The 20,065-nt window shown below is 32.4% G+C and overlaps 1 protein-coding gene across 1 annotated transcript; it reads left to right on the forward strand.

Moving 5' to 3' along the window:
• Positions 1–1,799: 1,799 nt before the first annotated feature.
• On the forward strand, positions 1,800–19,197 carry LOC127723001 (deleted in malignant brain tumors 1 protein-like). Its single transcript, XM_052229414.1, is given in 13 exon segments — positions 1,800–1,859; positions 2,706–2,802; positions 4,051–4,177; positions 6,181–6,281; positions 6,283–6,297; positions 6,650–6,776; positions 9,624–9,787; positions 10,176–10,302; positions 10,912–11,075; positions 11,478–11,604; positions 14,177–14,340; positions 17,010–17,136; positions 18,358–19,197. Coding segments are annotated over 12 exon segments (1,410 nt in total). The 5' UTR covers positions 1,800–1,859; positions 2,706–2,798; the 3' UTR covers positions 18,521–19,197.
• The last annotated feature ends 868 nt before the right edge of the window (positions 19,198–20,065 follow it).

A 20,065-nucleotide genomic window follows, 5' to 3' on the forward strand; every position in this document is an offset into this window, starting at 1 on the left:
CCGTATTGCTTTTTATCAATACATTGTTACTGCTGTGTCTGGTTACAACTGGTTTATGTTTATCAATACATTGTTACTGCTTTGTTATGTAAGTACTGCTTTTAGACCCTAGCTACATTGATTCTGCTGTATGAGTTAATTATTTCTTTTTGTTTCTCAGTACTTTGTAACTGCTGTTAGGTAAGTGTTGCTTTGTGTATCTCAATTCATTGTTACTACTGTGTCAGGTAGGTATTGCTTTGTGCCTCTCAATATATTGTGACAGCTGTGTTAGGTTAGTATTGCTTTGTGTTTTAATATTATTTTTTTGCTATGTCTGGTCAGTATTGCTCCGTCTCTCAATATTGTGTTACCGCTGTGTTAGGTAAGTATTGCCTTGTATCTCTCTATATATTGTTACTACTGTGTCAGGTCAGTTTTGCTTTGCGTCTCTCTTTGTATTGTTACTACTGTGTTAGGTCAGTATTGCTTTTAGTCTCCAAATATATTGTTACTACTGTGTCAGGTCAGTATTGCGTTGTGTCTCTTTATATATTGTGACTACTGTGTCAGGTCAGTACTACTTTCTGTCTCCAAATATATTGTTACTACTGTGTCAGGTCGGTACGGCTTTGTGTCTCTCAATATTTTGTTACCGCCGTGTCCGTTCAGAATTGCTTCGTGTCTCTCACCATGTTGTCAGGTAAATTTTGCTTTGTTATTCGAAAGTTGTTGTTACCGCTGTGTCAGTTCAGTATTGCTTCGTGTCCCGCAACATGTTGTTAGTGCTATGACGTGTGAATTTTCTTTGTGTCACTCAAATATTGTTACTACTGTGTCAGGTCAGTACGGCTTTGTGTCTCGCAATATTTTGTTACTTCTGTGTCAGGCCAGTATTGCTTTGTGTCTCTTGACACATTATTATCGCCATGTCAGATCAGTATCGCTTTGTTTCTTAATATTTCGGCAATTTTTTTAAAACAAGACTTCGGGTAAATTTAGAACGACCTTGCGTCAGAAGTTGCAATGTACCTTGCTATATAAATTTGGTCAGGAACGTGTGTTATGCACAGCCATTCGGTGGCACAATTTCAATTTAAATGTTTCCTTTTTTCGCATGATTGGGCGATTTTCTTGATTATTTTTAAATTCATATACGGTTGGTCAAAACATTTTGAAATATGTTAATTATTCAGTCTACAAATAATATCAATTGTATTATACATGTGTTCGAAAATAATATTAAGGAAGACTTTATCTATTTGAAAGGAATTTTTATCAAAATAAAATGTACAACGCAGAATAATTCGATATTGACGTAAACATATTAAGTACATCTTAATAACAACATGAAGTTACACAACTTATTTAGTATTGATTATGCTCGTTTAATCTATAAATGTATTGATATACAGACTTAAAAGGATGTGGTTTGCAATAAAATAAATAGTTGCATGTATGTAGTTATATAAGACGAATTGATTATTATACAGTTATCTTCGTTTGTAATCTGAGTATAAATGTTAACAAATAAACGTATCGCGATGTTAGAAATAATAACGCATGTTCCATATTAATTCCAAATTTCCCACCGTGGTCAATAATAAACTTTACAGATTCGGATTCAAGTTTTATCGGTGAATCAAAGTACCAAGGCAATTATTTATAACATCACAAACACTCTAAACAATAAAGAATATATAATAATTGTAAAGATCGTAAAAACACTAATTAAATATACGTATAACGATATGTGAATATAGCGTTTCACTCAATATAAATACCAGAGCGGACGGCCAAATATTATCAATTGAAAACATTAGATTAGTGACTATCATCTCTTAGTCGAAGTATATTCCCAGCCCCATTAATTGTGAGAGGTAAGAACTGTTGTTAATGATGCATTGAATGAATTTTTATTTAAAGTAACGGTAAAACATAGTACCACAAAAGCATATAACACTACGAGCAACAATGGCTGAATTAAAAGAAAGGCAAAAAATACCAAAGAGATATTTAAACTCTAACAAAATCGAATTTGAACTGGCAATGCCTTTACAAAAAATGAAAAACGATCAAATGACACTTGGTATACAAAACACAATATAGAAAACTAGAGATTGAATTAAAAGATAGTGCAATTTTAAACAATTTTATATTTCGATTGTGAAAAAATGTATTTCTCTGTAGCCAAACAAGATTAAAGGTTTGATATTTTATTTGGTGTTTTTATGAAATTGTAAAAAAAGATACATTCCAAGGAAACGAAATATCTCCAAGGGAACAGACTTTATAGATACACAGTTCTCTATTTTGAGCAAGTTATTACTTATTCTTTATACTGTAGATTCATTTATATTAGTGGGTTCCGATTTTCGTGCATTCAGTAATATTTGCAATTTTGCGAATAATAGGATTCATGGTTTTCACAAATTCTACATACAAGGTTATCGGAAAATTATATTTCGTTTAAATCTTTACCTAGAAATTCCACAGAACTGGGTACAATAGGAATATTAATGAATTGAATCCTTGATTAATTCCGGTTTTGTATTGAAACCAACTTTAGACATGCTTAAACTAAGTCATATAGTGGGCTTTTGAATGGATACATGAGGTGAACATGCAAATGAGTCCTGAGATTTCTTGCAGAAATGGTATTTGAATTGTATTTGTTCTATTATCAAATTTGTAAGTTAATCATAAGTTTGACTATTTTATTACAGAAACAACAAAGAACGATGCTAACTGTCTTTGTTGTGGCACTTTGTAGTTCAGTTGTGGTCTGTGTACCTCGGAATGGTTCGGAACAGTCCAAAATGGGTATGATATATTGATTCCTTCAATTTTGATTAATTTTTGTTTTTATAGGCAGTTGGTTTAAAACAATCACATTTTTCTTTTTTTTTTTTTCTAAAGTACGATTAAAATGTGTTTAAGTTTATAAATACATTTTGCTCGTTAATAATTACTTGTAGCTATTATATGTACACGCATGGAATTCCAATTTAACAAGGTGCATGCTCCACATCAAATGTATTAATAACAAAAGCTAAAAAACACAAAGCGGATAGAAAAAATCTAAAGGACATTTGTAAATTGCATGAATAATTTCGAATTTATATTTTTTTGTAAAGTGACCATTTCTGAAGTATCTATCATTGTCAGTATTTGAGTATAACACCTGTAAAAACTTTGATACACAAACCCTTAACGTATTTATAGATTTAAAACGGGAATACATTTTCCAAACTTATCTTGAACATAACACATTCTTTTATTACGTTCTTAAGCAATAGACAGGTGATAATGTAAAAATAAGGAGAAGTGGTACATGTATGATTATCAATATTGATCAAAGGAAAAAGAAGTAAACAAAAACAAGTCACCGTGCGGTCTTCAAAGAATGTACAACGCTATTGCAATTTGAACACCCTAGTGTAAAAAGTTCATATATGAAGAAATTTGGATAAAAAAAAATCCCGAAATTAACAAATTGACAACCAATGGTAATGTTATGCACACGTGTTGCTCAAAATGAATATGAGCAACAACATCACACAAAAAGACATTGTCTATATAAACACATTTTGTAGCAAATTATCTTAGGTGGTAAAGCTGTTGCTGGAATCTTAATATTAATGCAAAGATCTCAAAAGTTATTGTGTCAGTTTTTATGCAGTTAAGCACTAAATTTAAAACGCTTGAAACCGCATGCAAATATGTGAGGCAAAACAAGTATAAATACTGTTAATGAACAGACTCTATAATGTCGTATTTTCATCTGAAATGGTATTTGGTAGAATTATACGATTTTTTTTTCACGGGGCCAAAACAAATGGCCTAATTATAACTTTTTCTTTATCATGTTTATTCATTCCTTTAATTTAGGCGCAGAAAAGTCCACAAAATTGCTTTATTTATGTTGTTGTGTCAAACTTTTTTTCAATACCAATTTGATAAAATACTGTTGTAGTTTAGAGGATATGACTAAAAGATGAGATGCTTATATATAAATTTTTAGACATATATCATGTATATAGTATAATAAGATAATAATATTTTAACCAGCTCGCATCGTTGGAGGTTCAAATCATGGTCGACTTGAAATTTATCATAATAGACTATGGGGAACGGTTTGCGATGATAGTTTTGATTTACAAGATGCACACGCAGCATGTAGAATGATTGGATTCAGGTATTTATTGACTATCATTTCATTCATATACATATATAAAGGTGTAGTATGAATGACATAGAAGTAACTATCCTACAGACACCACATGACAAGGAAGTCAATATATTTTAAATATCTTAAGTCATTAGAAAACACAGAAAACACATACCCTATAGTAGGGTGCAATCAATTCAAAGGATAAACCAGCTGTTTGGTTTAAGTATAAAACCTTTCAACAAATTGAATGTTCAATAATGTCTAGTACCAAATATTGAACGTATTTTCATAGAAAATCAAATCTATTATTGTGTCGTGAAAATAATTTTAATTTTCTTTTCCTATGATAGTTTGATTTGTTCTTTTGCCTTTTCATATATCTGGATATCTATTGGACACTTATGATCATTAATAATTATGATTGTACTCTAACAGTATAACAAAGGATCAATATTTGCATAAAATTATTCAGTATCTTTCAACTTTTTGGCTGTGAACCATCCTGATTTTAGGAAATTCTGAAATGTCCTACGCATGCATACAATTTTGAAAGTGTTATTTTTATTTTCTGTTTTGTAAATTTTGTCATATGAGGATCAAAATATCGGTGCAGCGTCCTAAATATGTACCGATTATCAGGTGTTCTGCATATTGATATTGTAATTACCAGCTGCGAGTCAAATATGAATCTTTTTGTCGAGTGAACGCAGCGAACAAGTTAAAAAAGACTTCATATTGTGTCGAGCAGTTGATATTTAACAATATAAATATGCAGGCAACAGGATAATCGATTTATCGGGTTGTAATTGCGTTTTTTGCATAATAAAAATAAGTGTTTTCTTTGTTTTACCAGCAAACCGGAAGAAGACTTGATACGTTTAGGTCAACCTTATCAACGTCGGTTCGTACATTATGACGTCGCTGATATGTCCGGGTCAAAATTGTTAAGGCCGGGTCAACATATTTGACGTCACAGAGCCGTTATATGCAATTTTTTTAAGAGCTGAGCAGAGTGATACAGACGATGGGACGACCGATAATAACCATTCAAGGAGTAGGTGCGATGTTGCATCAATTTTGTCCGTTTGTTCGTCCTCCTCGTCTGGTCACTTGTTTTTTTCTTTCGTCTTTTAGTTTAACCAATATTTCCGTCACAATACTTACCGGTTCTACTGATCAGAGTATACGTAGTATATATCTCCCGGGCTTGTATTTCCTATCATGATGTTCTTGGTAGAGGGTTGCTGCTCACAAGGAAGCTATTAAACCAAGAGTTCCAAATGGTGAAGTTGAAATCATCCCTTCGTAATTTGACGGACGCCATCACGAGTTGGTTGACCGGTATGGAATATCCGTTTCACAGATGAAAGCGGATATGTTCCTAATATCGTAACTACAATCCCGTCCCCTTTTCACGAATCTGATCTACCGAATTAGACTTGTTACCGGGTTTGTAATAACATGAACAACACGACGGATGCCACATGTGTAGCAGGATCGGCTTATACTTCCGGAGCACCTGAGATAACCCCTAGTTTTTGGTGAGGTTCGTGTTGCTTAGTCTTTTTTCTATGGTGTGTTTTGTGTACTATTGTTTGTCTGTTGTTTTTTTTTTTCTTTTTTAGCCATGGCGTTGTCAGTTTATTTTCGATTTTTGAGTTTGCATGTCCCTCATGTATCTTTCGCCACTCTTATACAAAACTAGATATAACATAGAATACAAAATACTAAACACGATTCACACCCAAGACACAAGTGCTGCAGAAGAGTAAGTAGTTTCTGCCCTCATGTGGCATTTGTCGTGTTGCTTAGTCGAGAAAGAGGAGGATAGGATTGTGATTTAGATAAGTGGAACATATCCGTAGTCGAACATGTCATACGTGACACAAATATTCCATTAATCAAAATTTTAAATTGCAAAAACTGCACTTCTTATATAAATCAGGCTTAATTCAGAATAGATGTAATAGTACATACTTTAAAATATATTTTGTCAAACGCCTTCAACCTTACAATATTTGTTTTAGTTCTGCAGAAAGTTTTTATACAGCTGGATACGGTATTGGTCAAATATGGCTTGATGATATGGCTTGCTATGGACATGAACACTCATTGACAGACTGTGGGAGTTAATTGTGTGGAAGGTAGCATATACACCTTTGAACTTATGAGGAAAAACTGTATTGTATATTTTAAGTCTTGTTTCCATCTTATTTGTCTATTAAAGCATGACGGCATTTATAATCAAGTTTGTCATAATTGACTATAAAGCGGATTCATTCCACTTCCCTTCATTCCAGCGCAACACAATTCCAAGGGATTATTCAATTTATGTTGAATTCTTGTTTTTTTAATACCAATTCATGTAGATGATGTTTTTTTTATTTATTTGATATGACTATGAGGAAGAAGTAATAAATAAACTATCCAAAATAGAATATAAATGTTTTTCTGATGTATCATATTTTAATATTTTGAATCTAATTTCAAAAACAGCTCGCATTGTTGGAGGTTCAAACAGTGGTCGACTTGAAATTTATTATAATGGACTATGGGGAACGGTTTGTAATGACAGTTTTGACTTAAATGATGCACATGTAGCATGCAGGATGATCGGATTCAGGTATGTAATGATTCATTATGCGTTGAATACCCAATGGTGGCTTTGGGATGTTTTCTGCTCTCTGGTCAGGTTTTTGTCTCACATTCTCTGTTTCGATTCTTTACATTTTTTTTACCTATTCTGTTACTTAATGTGTACATCGGACTTCTTTTAAATAGTGAGTTGTACTGTGCGCATTGCTACGTGTTAGTTTTTTCCTCTTAGGCTAAAGGCATAGAAGTGGTTTTGAGATCTCACAATACATGTTGAACCCCCCGCATTTTAGCCTGTCCAAAGCCAGGAACATCTAGCCTTTGTTAGTCTTTTGTCTTTTTGAAGTTTGGTTCAATTGTCTGTTCGGAATTTAGTGTGCACTTCATTTCACTGTACTAGTATAATACTGTTTGTGGGCAAGCTGATGCCTGCCTCCGGGTGCAAGATTTTTTTCTCTGCGTTAAAACCCCATTGGCGCTCATTGGCTGTTTTCTGCTCTTAAGTAAGGTTGTTGCCCCTTTGACACATTCTTACTGTTTCCATTCTTTATTCTATTCTATATTGAAATAAGAAGATATGATATGGTTGTCATTGAGGCTAATATTAAGCAAATACCACAGAACAAGTATATAATTAATACAAATAATTGCAAGGCTTTTTATATCGCGGAATAGCCGATCCTTATAATACGCTGTAAATAACGTCGTTTGAATAAATGGGAATCACTTTAAAGGAAACAAACAAGGGTCGGATTTACGCTTATACTAATACCCGAACAAAAATAATGTCCAGTGCGAAATATGGAAGGCATATTCATAGGTCGGGAAATTTGCAATGTTGTCATAAACATTGCTTTAAATTTGTTTTTTAAAAGGTATAATATTAAACTTTTCACATTTTGGATTTTTATTTGTCAATTTTTAATCGACAATAAAGCAATGTCATATTTTGAAACTAATAGGAAGATCTCAAAACATAAGTACTTGCTTTTAAATAGTATTATCTTAAATAAACGAATTTAATACTTAAATATGCAATCAAAACAATTTGCATATATTTATATATATATATATATATATTTTCAATTTAGACTAATTTGTATTTTTTCGTTTGGTCTTGTATTATATTTGCCTTCGGGTTTATATGATCCGTTCATCCTATTTCGAATCTTCAAAATTCAAGAGTCTATCCTAAATTGAGGTAAATTATATGGCCTTCCAAATACCGTTTCGATTCCTAACATCACTGAAGAGACATTAATTGTCGAAATCCGGATATGGTGTACAAATTTTTGCACCTCATGTTTGTGGTATACAATCTTTTCCGCAAGTTTATTGTTTTCTGTTTGGTATTGAATTAATAATAAAGATCCATTTTGTTACATCTGGTGATCCGTTTATTTGGCTATCGCCAATGGCAGTCAGCAAGGTTTAAGAACATCCGTTGTTCGACCTGTTAGTCAAATGCGTTTTGTTAAAATATACTTTTTCACTTTTTTTGGTCTTTTGGAAAATGTTGTTTGTGCTGTAATTAGACCCCTCTACCAAGAAATTTGTTTTGCATGCACACGTATAAAAATTGAGGTTTTTATCTAACGCAATCATAGGTTTGAACGTTGTTTTCAATTTAGACTTATTTATATATATATTCATATGTATACGTCTGAACCAGTGACAACTCTACGACAGATTTTATCCATCTGATCACAGGTGATGCGCGCCGGGCATAGTGCAAGGCGATTTGGTGCCACGATATCTCAGTAGCATGAGTTCGAATCCCGGCCAGGAAAGAACAAAAAGTTGCTTCCGCAAATTTACAGATCTAACATTGTTGGGCTGTTGTTTAGACGAATTATATATACAGAATGTATTTTCAGCCATGTATCACCATCACTGCTGGTGATCCGATGGATAAAATATGTTGAAGAGTCGTCACTGGTTCAGACGTACTTATTAAAAAATGAAAACAAATATATATATATATATATATATATATATAAACAAGCCTAAATTGAAAACATATATATATATATATATATATATATATATATATATCAAAACTGATATCATACAGTTAAAGATCTTATGAGCAGTTGATGGATATCACTTGATAGCTTTATAAGCATATCTCCGTACTGAGTTCGAGGGTTTGAATTTTAGTAGTTAACATTCAAAAGTGTTGGTTAATGGGTTTTCTAATTCATATTGTCATAATGTTCAAATGTTCAAATCTATCATTTATAAATCATTAAGAGACTAAGGTTTCAATTTCAACAGGCAAGTTGAACTTTGATGGATTTGGCTATTATTTTATGTCATCGGTCATATAGCTTTTCAAAATTTTCGATTCTCTACATGCTTTGCTTTCAAATAATTGGCTTTGAGCGTTCCTGATGGAAGTAAATTTAGAAATAACTTTGGACACATGGATTTTATTAAGTGTTGCTTTCACTTGTAGATGAAATTCAGTTTATAAATATGCCTTTCGTTAGATATTAGCTATGTAGACAACAGTACGATGTAGGTAAGGGACAATTATTAATAAGTGGCTTATTATACTTTCTTCTGTAATGTTAGATATATCACTAACAAATAGATAAATTTGGAAAAGCTAATTGATTTAAATTTGTCGTTTTGGAGCCTTTTATGACTTGTAGTTTGGATTGGGTAATGTTCATGGATGACGACCGTAAGTTGACCAGTAGATGAAGAGTTGACAATCATACAGAATCATCTTTTTTAACATTATAAGAATTTTCAAACAATCCAGTTTGACATATTGCAACAGCGGAAATATCATGTTGGTGTCGACACTGCTATATGTATATTAGATATAAATATTTCAATGCCTTCAACCATAAAATATTTGTTTTAGTTCAGCAGAAAGTTACTATACAGCTGGAGATGGAAGTGGTCAAATATGGCTTGATGATATGGCCTGCTATGGACATGAACTCTCATTGACAGAATGTGCGCATAAGTCATGGGGGCAACATAATTGTGGTCATGGAGAAGACGTAGGAGTTTATTGTGTTGAAGGTACCTTTGCCCTATTACTATTGAATACAAAAATGAGTACTGACTTCTAAATACCTAGATGTTTCATATCGATGTTTTCGTAGAAATTTAATTCTGAAGCACGACATAATTGGTTGTCGATTTTTATTATAAGTGTAGAAAACATTTTGTCGATTGGTAATTACATAAATTGAAGGTATTTTAATCAAGTTCTTTTCATTCAATTTCATGTTTAGCAAACATTCAAAGAATTGTCCACAAATGTGGTGTCAAACGACTATTTTCTCAACACCAATTGATCTTAAACCTGTAGTTATTTATATAAAAATATTTATTACCAAGCAGAATTAACTGGACTATCTAAAATAAATGAAACTACTCTTTTATTTTGAATTCAACATTTTAACAGCTCGCTTTGTTGGAGAATCCAATAATGGTCGACTTGAAATTTATCATAATGGACTATGGGGGACGGTTTGCGATGACACGTTTGATATAAATGATGCACATGTAGCGTGCAGGATGATTGGTTTCAGGTATTTAGTATTTCACTTTCATTTCCTTCATATGATATTGTATAATAGCCAATGAGTCAAATATCCACTAAACAACACTGAAGATAGAATGTTATAAATACATACTGTCAGGTCTTTGTGCGGCTTTCAAATTACATAAACAAAAACTACCACATATAAAGCGCCGAGTCCTTGACTGGGCTTGGCTTTACTTTTGGTGATTAAGATTTAATATATGCTTTTTTGATATTCAAATATTACGGCTTCGGTCAATATTGCGAACTCATTAGTTGTCGAAATGCGCATCCGGTTCAACAACATTTATACCATAAATGTACAATAAATGGTACTAATGCTGGGTCGATACTGCTGCTGGTAGATTGTTAGTCTACCATTGTTTTCAGATATAGTAAACATATTATCAAGTGTAAATTTAGTACGATTGTTAGTTCATTGATTGCTGTATCACCAGCTTAGGTGCTGGAATTTTTGTATTGGCATGGTCGTTCGGATATTGTTGTATTGTAAATTTGCTTTAAACAAATTTCACAATACCCATTTAGCCTTAATGAGGAAGTATTATTTGTCTAATTTTGAATTCGAAAAAGTTACTTTGAAATTGTTTTTCAGTTCTGCAGAAAGCTTTTATACAGCTGGAGGTGGAAGTGGACACATTTTGCTTGATGATATGGAGTGCTATGGACATGAGTATTCTTTAACGACCTGTACTCATGCAGCATGGGGGCAACATAATTGTGATCATGAAGAAGACGTCGGAGTTTATTGTGTGGAAGGTACTTTTTCACTATACCTATTGACCTCATGAAAGTCTACAGTGTTCTATGTTTGTGAATTATTTTCATCAAATTAACTTTGGTTTAGCATGATAGCATTTGGTCAAATAAGTTTGTCAGATAAATTGATGAAATCGAATACAATTTTTTTAAACAAAGTTCTATCGTGCGCAGCAAGAGTCGTATGAAATGCTTATTATTCATGTTATTTATTGTTTTCAAACTCCTTTATCTCAATTCATTGTTATGAAACATGGATATAAGCTCGGAAAAAATCATTGGACTAGCTAAAAATTAAATGGTAATGTTCTTTCAAGGCATCTGAAATATATTTTTTTTATATATTCTTTTCAAAAGGTCGTCATTTTTTAGGTTTATACTATTTTTAATTTTCAAAAACAGCTCGCATCGTTGGAGGTTCTCATAATGGTAGACTTGAAATTTATTACAATGGACAATGGGGGACGGTTTGCGATGACCATTTTGATTTAAATGATGCACATGTAGCATGTAGGATGATTGGATTCAGGTATGTATTCAATGACTATCATTTCCTAATTATATATATGTAGGGAGATAATAATAGATTTCATAACTAGTGAGAATTAGATATCGTTTCAAATCAACTTGGGTTATTTAATTTCAATATAATAGTGAACCAGCCTTTAAAATTCGATTATTATTATATTGAAATTATGTCATGATAGTTGACATCAAGCGATATCCAATTCTTACGAGTTGTGAAACCTATTTCTCTTATGGTCAACACTATAAATGTGTTAAATTGAAAATTCCGCGAATCGTTGATCTAATCTTTATCAAATAAAAGTATGACGTCATGTGTCCTGTTCAGGCGTCAAACTTTCACATCAGACATTTCAAAAAATTTTGTATGCTTCAGAATGTAAACAAATTTCAGAAAAGGAAAATTTTCTGGCTAAAAGTGTGAGTGTTTTGTATATATTTGAAGAAATCACACATTTCCGTTGCCATGGACTAAACGTATATCGTCTTAACCTTTCAAAGTCATCAATGACTTAATTATTAAAACATAAAGCTTAAATTTTGATTCTAACTATAACAAGATGACGCCATCACCAGTTGTTTGACTGTTATGGAATATCTGTTTCACAGATGACGACGGATATGTTCCAATTGTCGAAATTACATTCCCGTTCCCTTTTTTTCTGAATGTGACACACCGAATAAATCTTATCAACCGGTTTTGTATTTACGTAAGCAACATGACGGGTGCAAATGTGGAGCAGGATCTGCTCACTCTTCCGGAGCACATGAGATCAACCCCAGTTTTGCGTTGAGTTCGTGTTGTTCAGTCTTTAGTTTTCTTTGTTGTGTTTTCTATACGGTTGTTTGTCTGTTGGTCTTTTTTTTTCTTTTTTAAACATGGCGTTGTCAGTTTAGTTTCAACATATAAGTTTGAATGTCCCTTTGGTATCTTTCGCCTCTCTTTTTCAACATTTGAAGCGAGGACGGCTTTTAATAGATTTAAAAGAATATACATTTGTAACTGTATGCATTTAATTTATTTCAATATTAGCATGATTAGTATCTTGAAATTCATAGAAAAATTGAAAATCCAAAATGCATCCCATCATCATTCACCAAATAGCAGATCATGTAGATTTTTTCTCTTGTATTAACATAAGAATTAACGATCTTTATACTGGATACTCAAACTACAAGATTTTTATTTTCGTAAACAAACATGTTGATACGATTCAATTTGTTTGGCCTTTTTTTTTTCTCCGTTCATGTAAGATAGTTTCTGAACATAAATAGATTACTAAAACAAGGCATATTGTTTTGAAACCAAACAGATCGATATTATGCATCAGTTGAAATGTCATTAAGATGTCTACAATGTGTGGTCTGATAATAAATATTTTTGATTTTGACTAAAATAAAAATAGAGTTGCAAATACTTGCGTATTTTTCAACCTTTGACGACGAATTGAATTTCAAATGTGCTACTATACATATTTGACTACAATATGAACTTTGATTAAACCTAAAAGGACAGTCATCACAGGTGGTACTAAAACCTATATTTTTATAAAGCCAAGTTGAGTTATGGAATAAGAGATTAGATACAGTGTTCCAGTAGTGTTGCTTGTCGTGATGTAACAGGTTGATATTCTATTACTGCAGAAGCAATAACTAAAATATGCAAAAACTGCACTTGTACTGACAAGCTTATATTTATTTTTTATTATTTATGTATTTTTCTGTGCTGAGTGTTCTTACCTTTGTTTGTACTGTATTCCTGTCACGTAGTGTTGTCATTTTAGCGGGAAGTTTGGCTAGCCATACAACCAGGTTCAACCCACCATTTTTTCTTAAAATGTCCTGTACCAAGTCAGGAATATGGCAGTTGGTATCAGACAGTCCGTGTATGTTGGCGTTTGCTTTTGTTGTAGTTCTTTGTTTCTGCTGTTCCGTTGTTTTACTCTTATATTTGATGCGTTTCCTATTATTACAACACATGTCATTAACCTCAATCATATGTCTATCATTTTTTTATATTGTTCATTCATGTAAGGGTGTTTTGTCCTTTTTGATATGTACAGTTAATAACCAGATGAAAAGTGGTTGTAGTCAACACATATTATTCAGTATTCTCACCTGATGAATTATAATTGTGAGTTTCCTCACATAAGGCAATAGGAAAGTACTTTCATATTAGTTGAAACTTAATATGCAAATGGATGGCCAGGATAGATTTTAAAATAAAATCCTTGATATTTCGAGGTTCATTTGCCGCGATTTTTCCTTTTTCATTATTGTGTTCACTCCGTCTGTTTATTAGGTTTTTAATTTTTTATTTCAAAATGCTTCTTTAGTTTTTCGGTAAATTTCTGTGCCAAATACTCCTTCTAACATGTCTAATGCAGTGATTTTAGTTTTAGATTTTCAACCGAATGGTTATGTTCTATAAAGCAGTTTGCTACTGGATCGTCTGATTTGTTTGTAGTTATTTTTGAAAAATTTGATAACATCCTTTGATACAGTATATTTCCTGTTTGTGAATATATATATTGTACAATTTATTCAATATACGTTTACCGAAATTGTTTTTATAGTTCAGCAGAAAGATTTTACACGATTGGAGATGGGGATGGTCAAATATGGCTTGATGATATGGGTTGCAATGGACATGAGTACTCGTTGACGGACTGTACTCATACATTATGGGCAGATCATAACTGTTATCATGGAGAAGACGTCGGGGTTTATTGTGTTAAAGGTACCACTGCACGATTACTGTTGAAATGCCATTGTAGAGTAATTTCCAAATGCGAGGAATAATATATTTACTGTTTCCGGCTTTTTTCAAATTATTTTCTTTTTAAATTGATAATGATTCTAAGGATATATAATTGCTCATTGTCAGTGATATCTATATAAAAAGCCTAAATGTGATAGAGTATCAACAGGTTAACCTTATGATATTTTGATCGAAATTTATTTTATCAACCGCAACAAAGGGATCCATGGTTTTGTTCAGTAAGATGTAAATGAGGATCTCCACTCATCAACACCATGCATGAGTTTAATAATCACACAATAATGAGATTAATTCATTTAAATCCATGCTAGCAACTTCATTATTGAACAGATCATCTTAAATGTGTATCGTATGTCTAATTGCTTCAACTTATCAAAACATTTGTAATGATGAGTTCAATATTAAAATCCTCAATGAAGGACACAATTTGAATAGAGGTTTCCATTCATCAAAATCACTCATTAAAACCTTTAATGATTTTGATAATCAGAAAAATCGACCCTTCTTTGTGTATTCGAAAACGTATAATTGTCTTCATATTTATGTTGTTTAGCAAAAGGAAAATCATCTGAAATAATATGCGCATATATTACAAATTGTGTAGCATTCTACTTTTTTCATTGGTTATTACGATCACGTGTTTCAAATGTTATTTTATGTATCTGAAGCCTTGTTTCTTTTTTTTTAAGGATATTGACGCTGTTTCTATTTATATGTATATTGACGGTCAATATTAAAATTCTTGCTAAACTTAGATCCGGATATAAGCCGTTTCGGTCCGAAATTACTCTACGTCATGACGTCACACATAACAATTACGGGAGAAGCACCGCAGCAGTCGAAAATTGTATAATTTGAATTCTTATTTGTTGTTAACAGAAAAAAAATAAAATATGTTGTGTTTTTGTTTACAATAAAACAAGTTCATCTTATTTATTGACATTTTAAATGGCATGTGAAAAATCTTGCAAAGTACAATTTAAAAATACACAGAAAGAACATGTCCCTAATACATTATTTATTACATATGTGATATAAAAATTAAGGACTTTCACTCAGTCAATACGTTGTATATGGACCGGTTAGATTATATTGACACTCGGAATTCGTCCTCGGTCAATATATTCTGAACAGGTCCATATATAACGTATTGACCTCGCCAAAAGTCCATAATTGATAAATATATATGTAGGACTAGGAGGTGCGATTGTGACGCTGAAATTAAATGTGATGGTCACGATGAAGGCCGATTGGCTGCGCCGAAGTGCGATGGTCTATATGACGCGTGATGGCTAGTTAAAAACCTGTAGATGTGTACTTATTATGAAACGTAAAGTTTGTGTATAAATTTATATTTATTATTGTCTAGGTGTATCCTTAGTGACAATGGCATATTAAAAGAAAAATCGACTGCTTAACTTTTCTGCATGTGTACTATTTTTGCGTAAACATTTACCTTAACTATATTTCTATCATGAGTTCCAGGTTTACCGTAAAATTACAATACTGAGAGTCTGTCTGCGGACCAGTATGCATAAAATGATGCCGCGTTCCATCATACCTAAAAAAATTACTTAAATAGATTTCGAGAATAAACAACCATTAAAATATATGCATAAAATATTTGCGACTAGATTTCGAACATCAGACATCCATCGTTTTTTTCTATGTTGTGATTTCGATGTCGTGTTGTATTGGGACATGGCCGTAAGATGGTGATCTGTGATGGACCATAATAAACGGCTATAGAAGGATATATTTCGAGTACCTACTTAACATTCCATAGTTTTTCCCGTTGCAGAAAAAAAAAACATCGATGGTGATTAATCTTATTCCTTGCTTTCATTAACAGCACACACATATATTTGCGTTTATGTTGTTTCGTTTTGTATTTGCTTTTCAAACAACTACCACGTTTTTCAGTCATTGCAATTAGTACTGGTTTTAATGAAAAATAACCATTGCATGCAGCGTCTATAGCGGTCGATTAATTAACGACTGTAATCTTTATCCTATTTTCATAGAGCCTTTTTTAAGAAGAAAGTTTTGTGTGACGTCCATTTTCTATGAAATAGTACACTTTTTTGTTATTGGGCCAGCTGAAGCCTGCCTCCGGGTGCGCGATTTTCTCGCTGTGTTGAAAACCCATTGGTTGCCTTGGGCTGTTTTCTGTTCTTTGGTCGGGTAGTTGTCTCTTTGACACATTCCCCGTTCCCGTTCTCAATTTTACACGATACAGTTATGACTGGAAATGCATTGACTTTTTTTTTATGACTTTTAATATTTAACGGGTTGTACTCTCGGTGATTTACTTAAAAACCCGATAAACTGCTTCTTACAAACCACTTTACTTCTATATCGACATGTGAATATGAAACACATTGAATACATAGTTTATGAAGTCCATTGCACTTCAGTATTACCACCAATACACTTCTGCGTAGTTATCAACAAGATAACGTTCCAATGCGACCATCATGCTTCGGCGTGATCAAAAACACACGTCAGCGCGGTGATCGATGGTCGGGGTACCGTCGTGGTTCATAGTCATACATATATATGCAATTAAATGTTTATCATAAACATTATTATGTACAAATTTAATAATTTGGTTTTAATGTTTATAGCTCGTCTTGTTGGTGATTTACGAAGAGGCCGACTAGAAGTGTACTACGATGGAGAATGGGGAACAGTGTGTGATGACAGTTTTGATTTAAACGATGCACAAGTAGTATGCACAATGATGGGGTTCGAGTGAGTATTTATGAAAAATACGTTGTTTTTTTTTTTTTACTAGAATCGCGGTTGTTGTTTTTTATTTTACATATAAATGCAAAATAAATGACTTGTTGTCCATTACAACGCTGCAACATATCGCAAAGAAACAGGTGGAAAGTATGATATAACTCATTAATTTATGGTTATCGCATAAAATGTAATTATAAGAATGTAATGCGTCTTCATCCAATGTTCTAGTCTGGTAAAAGCGTTGATCGTTTTCAACATGTGATGTATAAAGCGCTTTAGTCCTAAATCAAAATGAAACTATTAAAAAAGCTTCAATTCTTAAATTATGTCGATCTCAGATAAATATGTTGTATTGCATGTTAAAGTTTAGCCATGGCAAAGTCAGTTCATTTTCGACTTATAAGTTTGAATATTTAGTTGGTAAGCTTCAATCGCCCCTCTTTTTTCTTATTTTGCTGACATTAAGAAAGATACGAAGTTATCCTTGCTTCACCTTTGACGATGAGTTGATGGATATTACTTTTGACGACCAGCTGAACAATATACCCAAATGATAAGTTTTTGAATGGCATATAATATTACCATAGGTTTGGTGGGTGCATACAGAATAAAGTATTATGTCCCTCAACTATAAAGAGAAGTATTGGATAAGGATAGTCGTACCTCAATTATTGTAGTTTATTAATTAAACAGAGGATAACTCCTAATTAAAAGAGCAGATGATTGATTTACATTTATAATCTTATTAGTTAACTTATTATACACTTTGTAACATTTCATTGTATTGATGTTACATCTCATTTTCAATGCAAAATTAATCACATTTTTTAAAATCCAATTTTCCCAAATTATAATTTCTACTTAATAGTTTGGATGCCCCTTTGGTATGTTTCACTTCTTTATAAAATATTCCTACCATTGAAAAACTAGCCCATAACTGAAATGCCTAAAATGGAAGTTATGCCTAAAATATATATATACATTGCACTGACCATGAAACCTATTCGAGAAAAAAAAACCAATCTCAAAGATTTGTAATCATACAAAGGACATCCATTCCCCTATATTAGAAAACGTAGTAGGATAAACTATTAAACTGTAAAATAACTTGTTATTGGCATTTTTATAAAGGTGTTGTTTTTGTTTTAATCTAACATTAAAAGAACTTTTATCATTCTAAAGGATTATATGTTTTTCATTGTTAAATAACAATACCCTTTTCTGTAGATCAGCAGTAGCGTCTTATACGGCGGGCGATGGTGATGGACGAATATGGCTGGATGATATGGCATGCATTGGGGATGAGATTTCAATGACAGAATGTGAGCATGCTGAATGGGGTACTAACAACTGCGGTCATGTGGAAGATGTCGGCATCGAATGCAAATAGAATAAAGTGTATCGTACCACTAATAAAAGTCAGCACTTATTATAAATAGTGTGATGTGCACTCAAGCTGTGCATGTATCTGACATTAACTCAACCTTTTTTATGTTTATACTCGTTATGCTTTAATTTTTATCTTTGCAAAATCGTGTGATATAAAATCAATTGTTTATTTTAAGATAACATATGTACACCTTTTTAGCCCACCTGATCCAAAGGGCAAAGTTAGCTTTCCTCGTCAATTGACTTCCGTCGTCGTCGTTAACTTTTACAAACTTCTTCTCCTCTGAAACTTAAGGGCCAAATTTAATTAAACTTGACCAATATTATCATTGGGATATCTACTTGAAAAAACGTGTCCGATGACCCCTTTTGCCCAACAACATGCCGACATGGCTAAAAATAAAAGAGGTAAAAAAACTGTCTATTATCTTGAAACCGCTGAAAAAAAAAGTTAACGACACTTAATTGTTTGATAGTTTAATCTTTAAATGTTTTTGTTGTATATTTAATGATATATAGTAAAATATTTTTAGAACAAAATAGCGTTTTTGCAACATGTCCGAATGGAATGCTCATACCTAAGTGAATGACACAGGCTCTTTCACATATCTAGTTTTATATTATCGTTACTTAGTATATGTTTAATCACAAATTAATTAAAACATATTTGTAATTGTGTTTATTTCTATTGAACGAATAATTGTATGTGTACACAGTAGATAGTTTAATACGATATTTAGAATCTATCAAAGCCAAATAGTTGACAAATTTCTTCAGCAAAACAAATCAATTTAATCTTGTGTAGTCATACATTGTTATGGTTTGCCAAAGATTCGACAATAATATGCACCTTTGACTGGTATAAGGTAATAGCAAGTTTGTTGTCCCTGAGATAGTAAGTTTTGCTCGAGGCGAAGGGACAACACACTTGCTATTACACTCATAACTGGTCAGTAAGTGTATTATATACCGAACAAAAAAAAAATCTAAAAAGTCTAAATACCCCATTTGAAAAAAAGCAAATAGTATCATAACCATGCACAAGATGCACAAGATGAAATATCAGGTGCTTTGTTTTGCCCGTGTGGAATTTGTCAATATTTATTTACTGCAATCTAAACCAGGAATCCTGGTGTTAAAAGTCCCGTGCATGTAATAAACGCTTGCTAAAATATTTTACCGTACACCAAAGCAATCCCATACCATACATTTGTTATGTTTCAGTTCTTAAAATATGTCACATAGATTTTCTTTTATCTTTTTTATTGCTTCTACTATTGACTGGCAAATAGTCTGTGGAATGAAATAGAACAAATATTTTTATATAGAAAAAACATACTGAGGTATAATAATTCTATATGTCCCTGTCACGACATGTATTCTTCCCTTGAAAGTTTTTTCAGTTTAAAGTGACCGAATATAAAGTACAGTAACATATAAAAAGTATGTATATGCGCTTTTAACTGGTATAACTTTTGGGGAAAATTAAATCTTCGGAAAAGAGTAAACTTTCCTCAAAATTGCACCGAGTATATGTTTGATTCTA

This window comes from Mytilus californianus, unplaced genomic scaffold, assembly GCF_021869535.1.
Source record: "Mytilus californianus isolate M0D057914Y unplaced genomic scaffold, xbMytCali1.0.p SCAF_13, whole genome shotgun sequence".
In the NCBI taxonomy this organism is placed as follows: domain Eukaryota; kingdom Metazoa; phylum Mollusca; class Bivalvia; order Mytilida; family Mytilidae; genus Mytilus; species Mytilus californianus.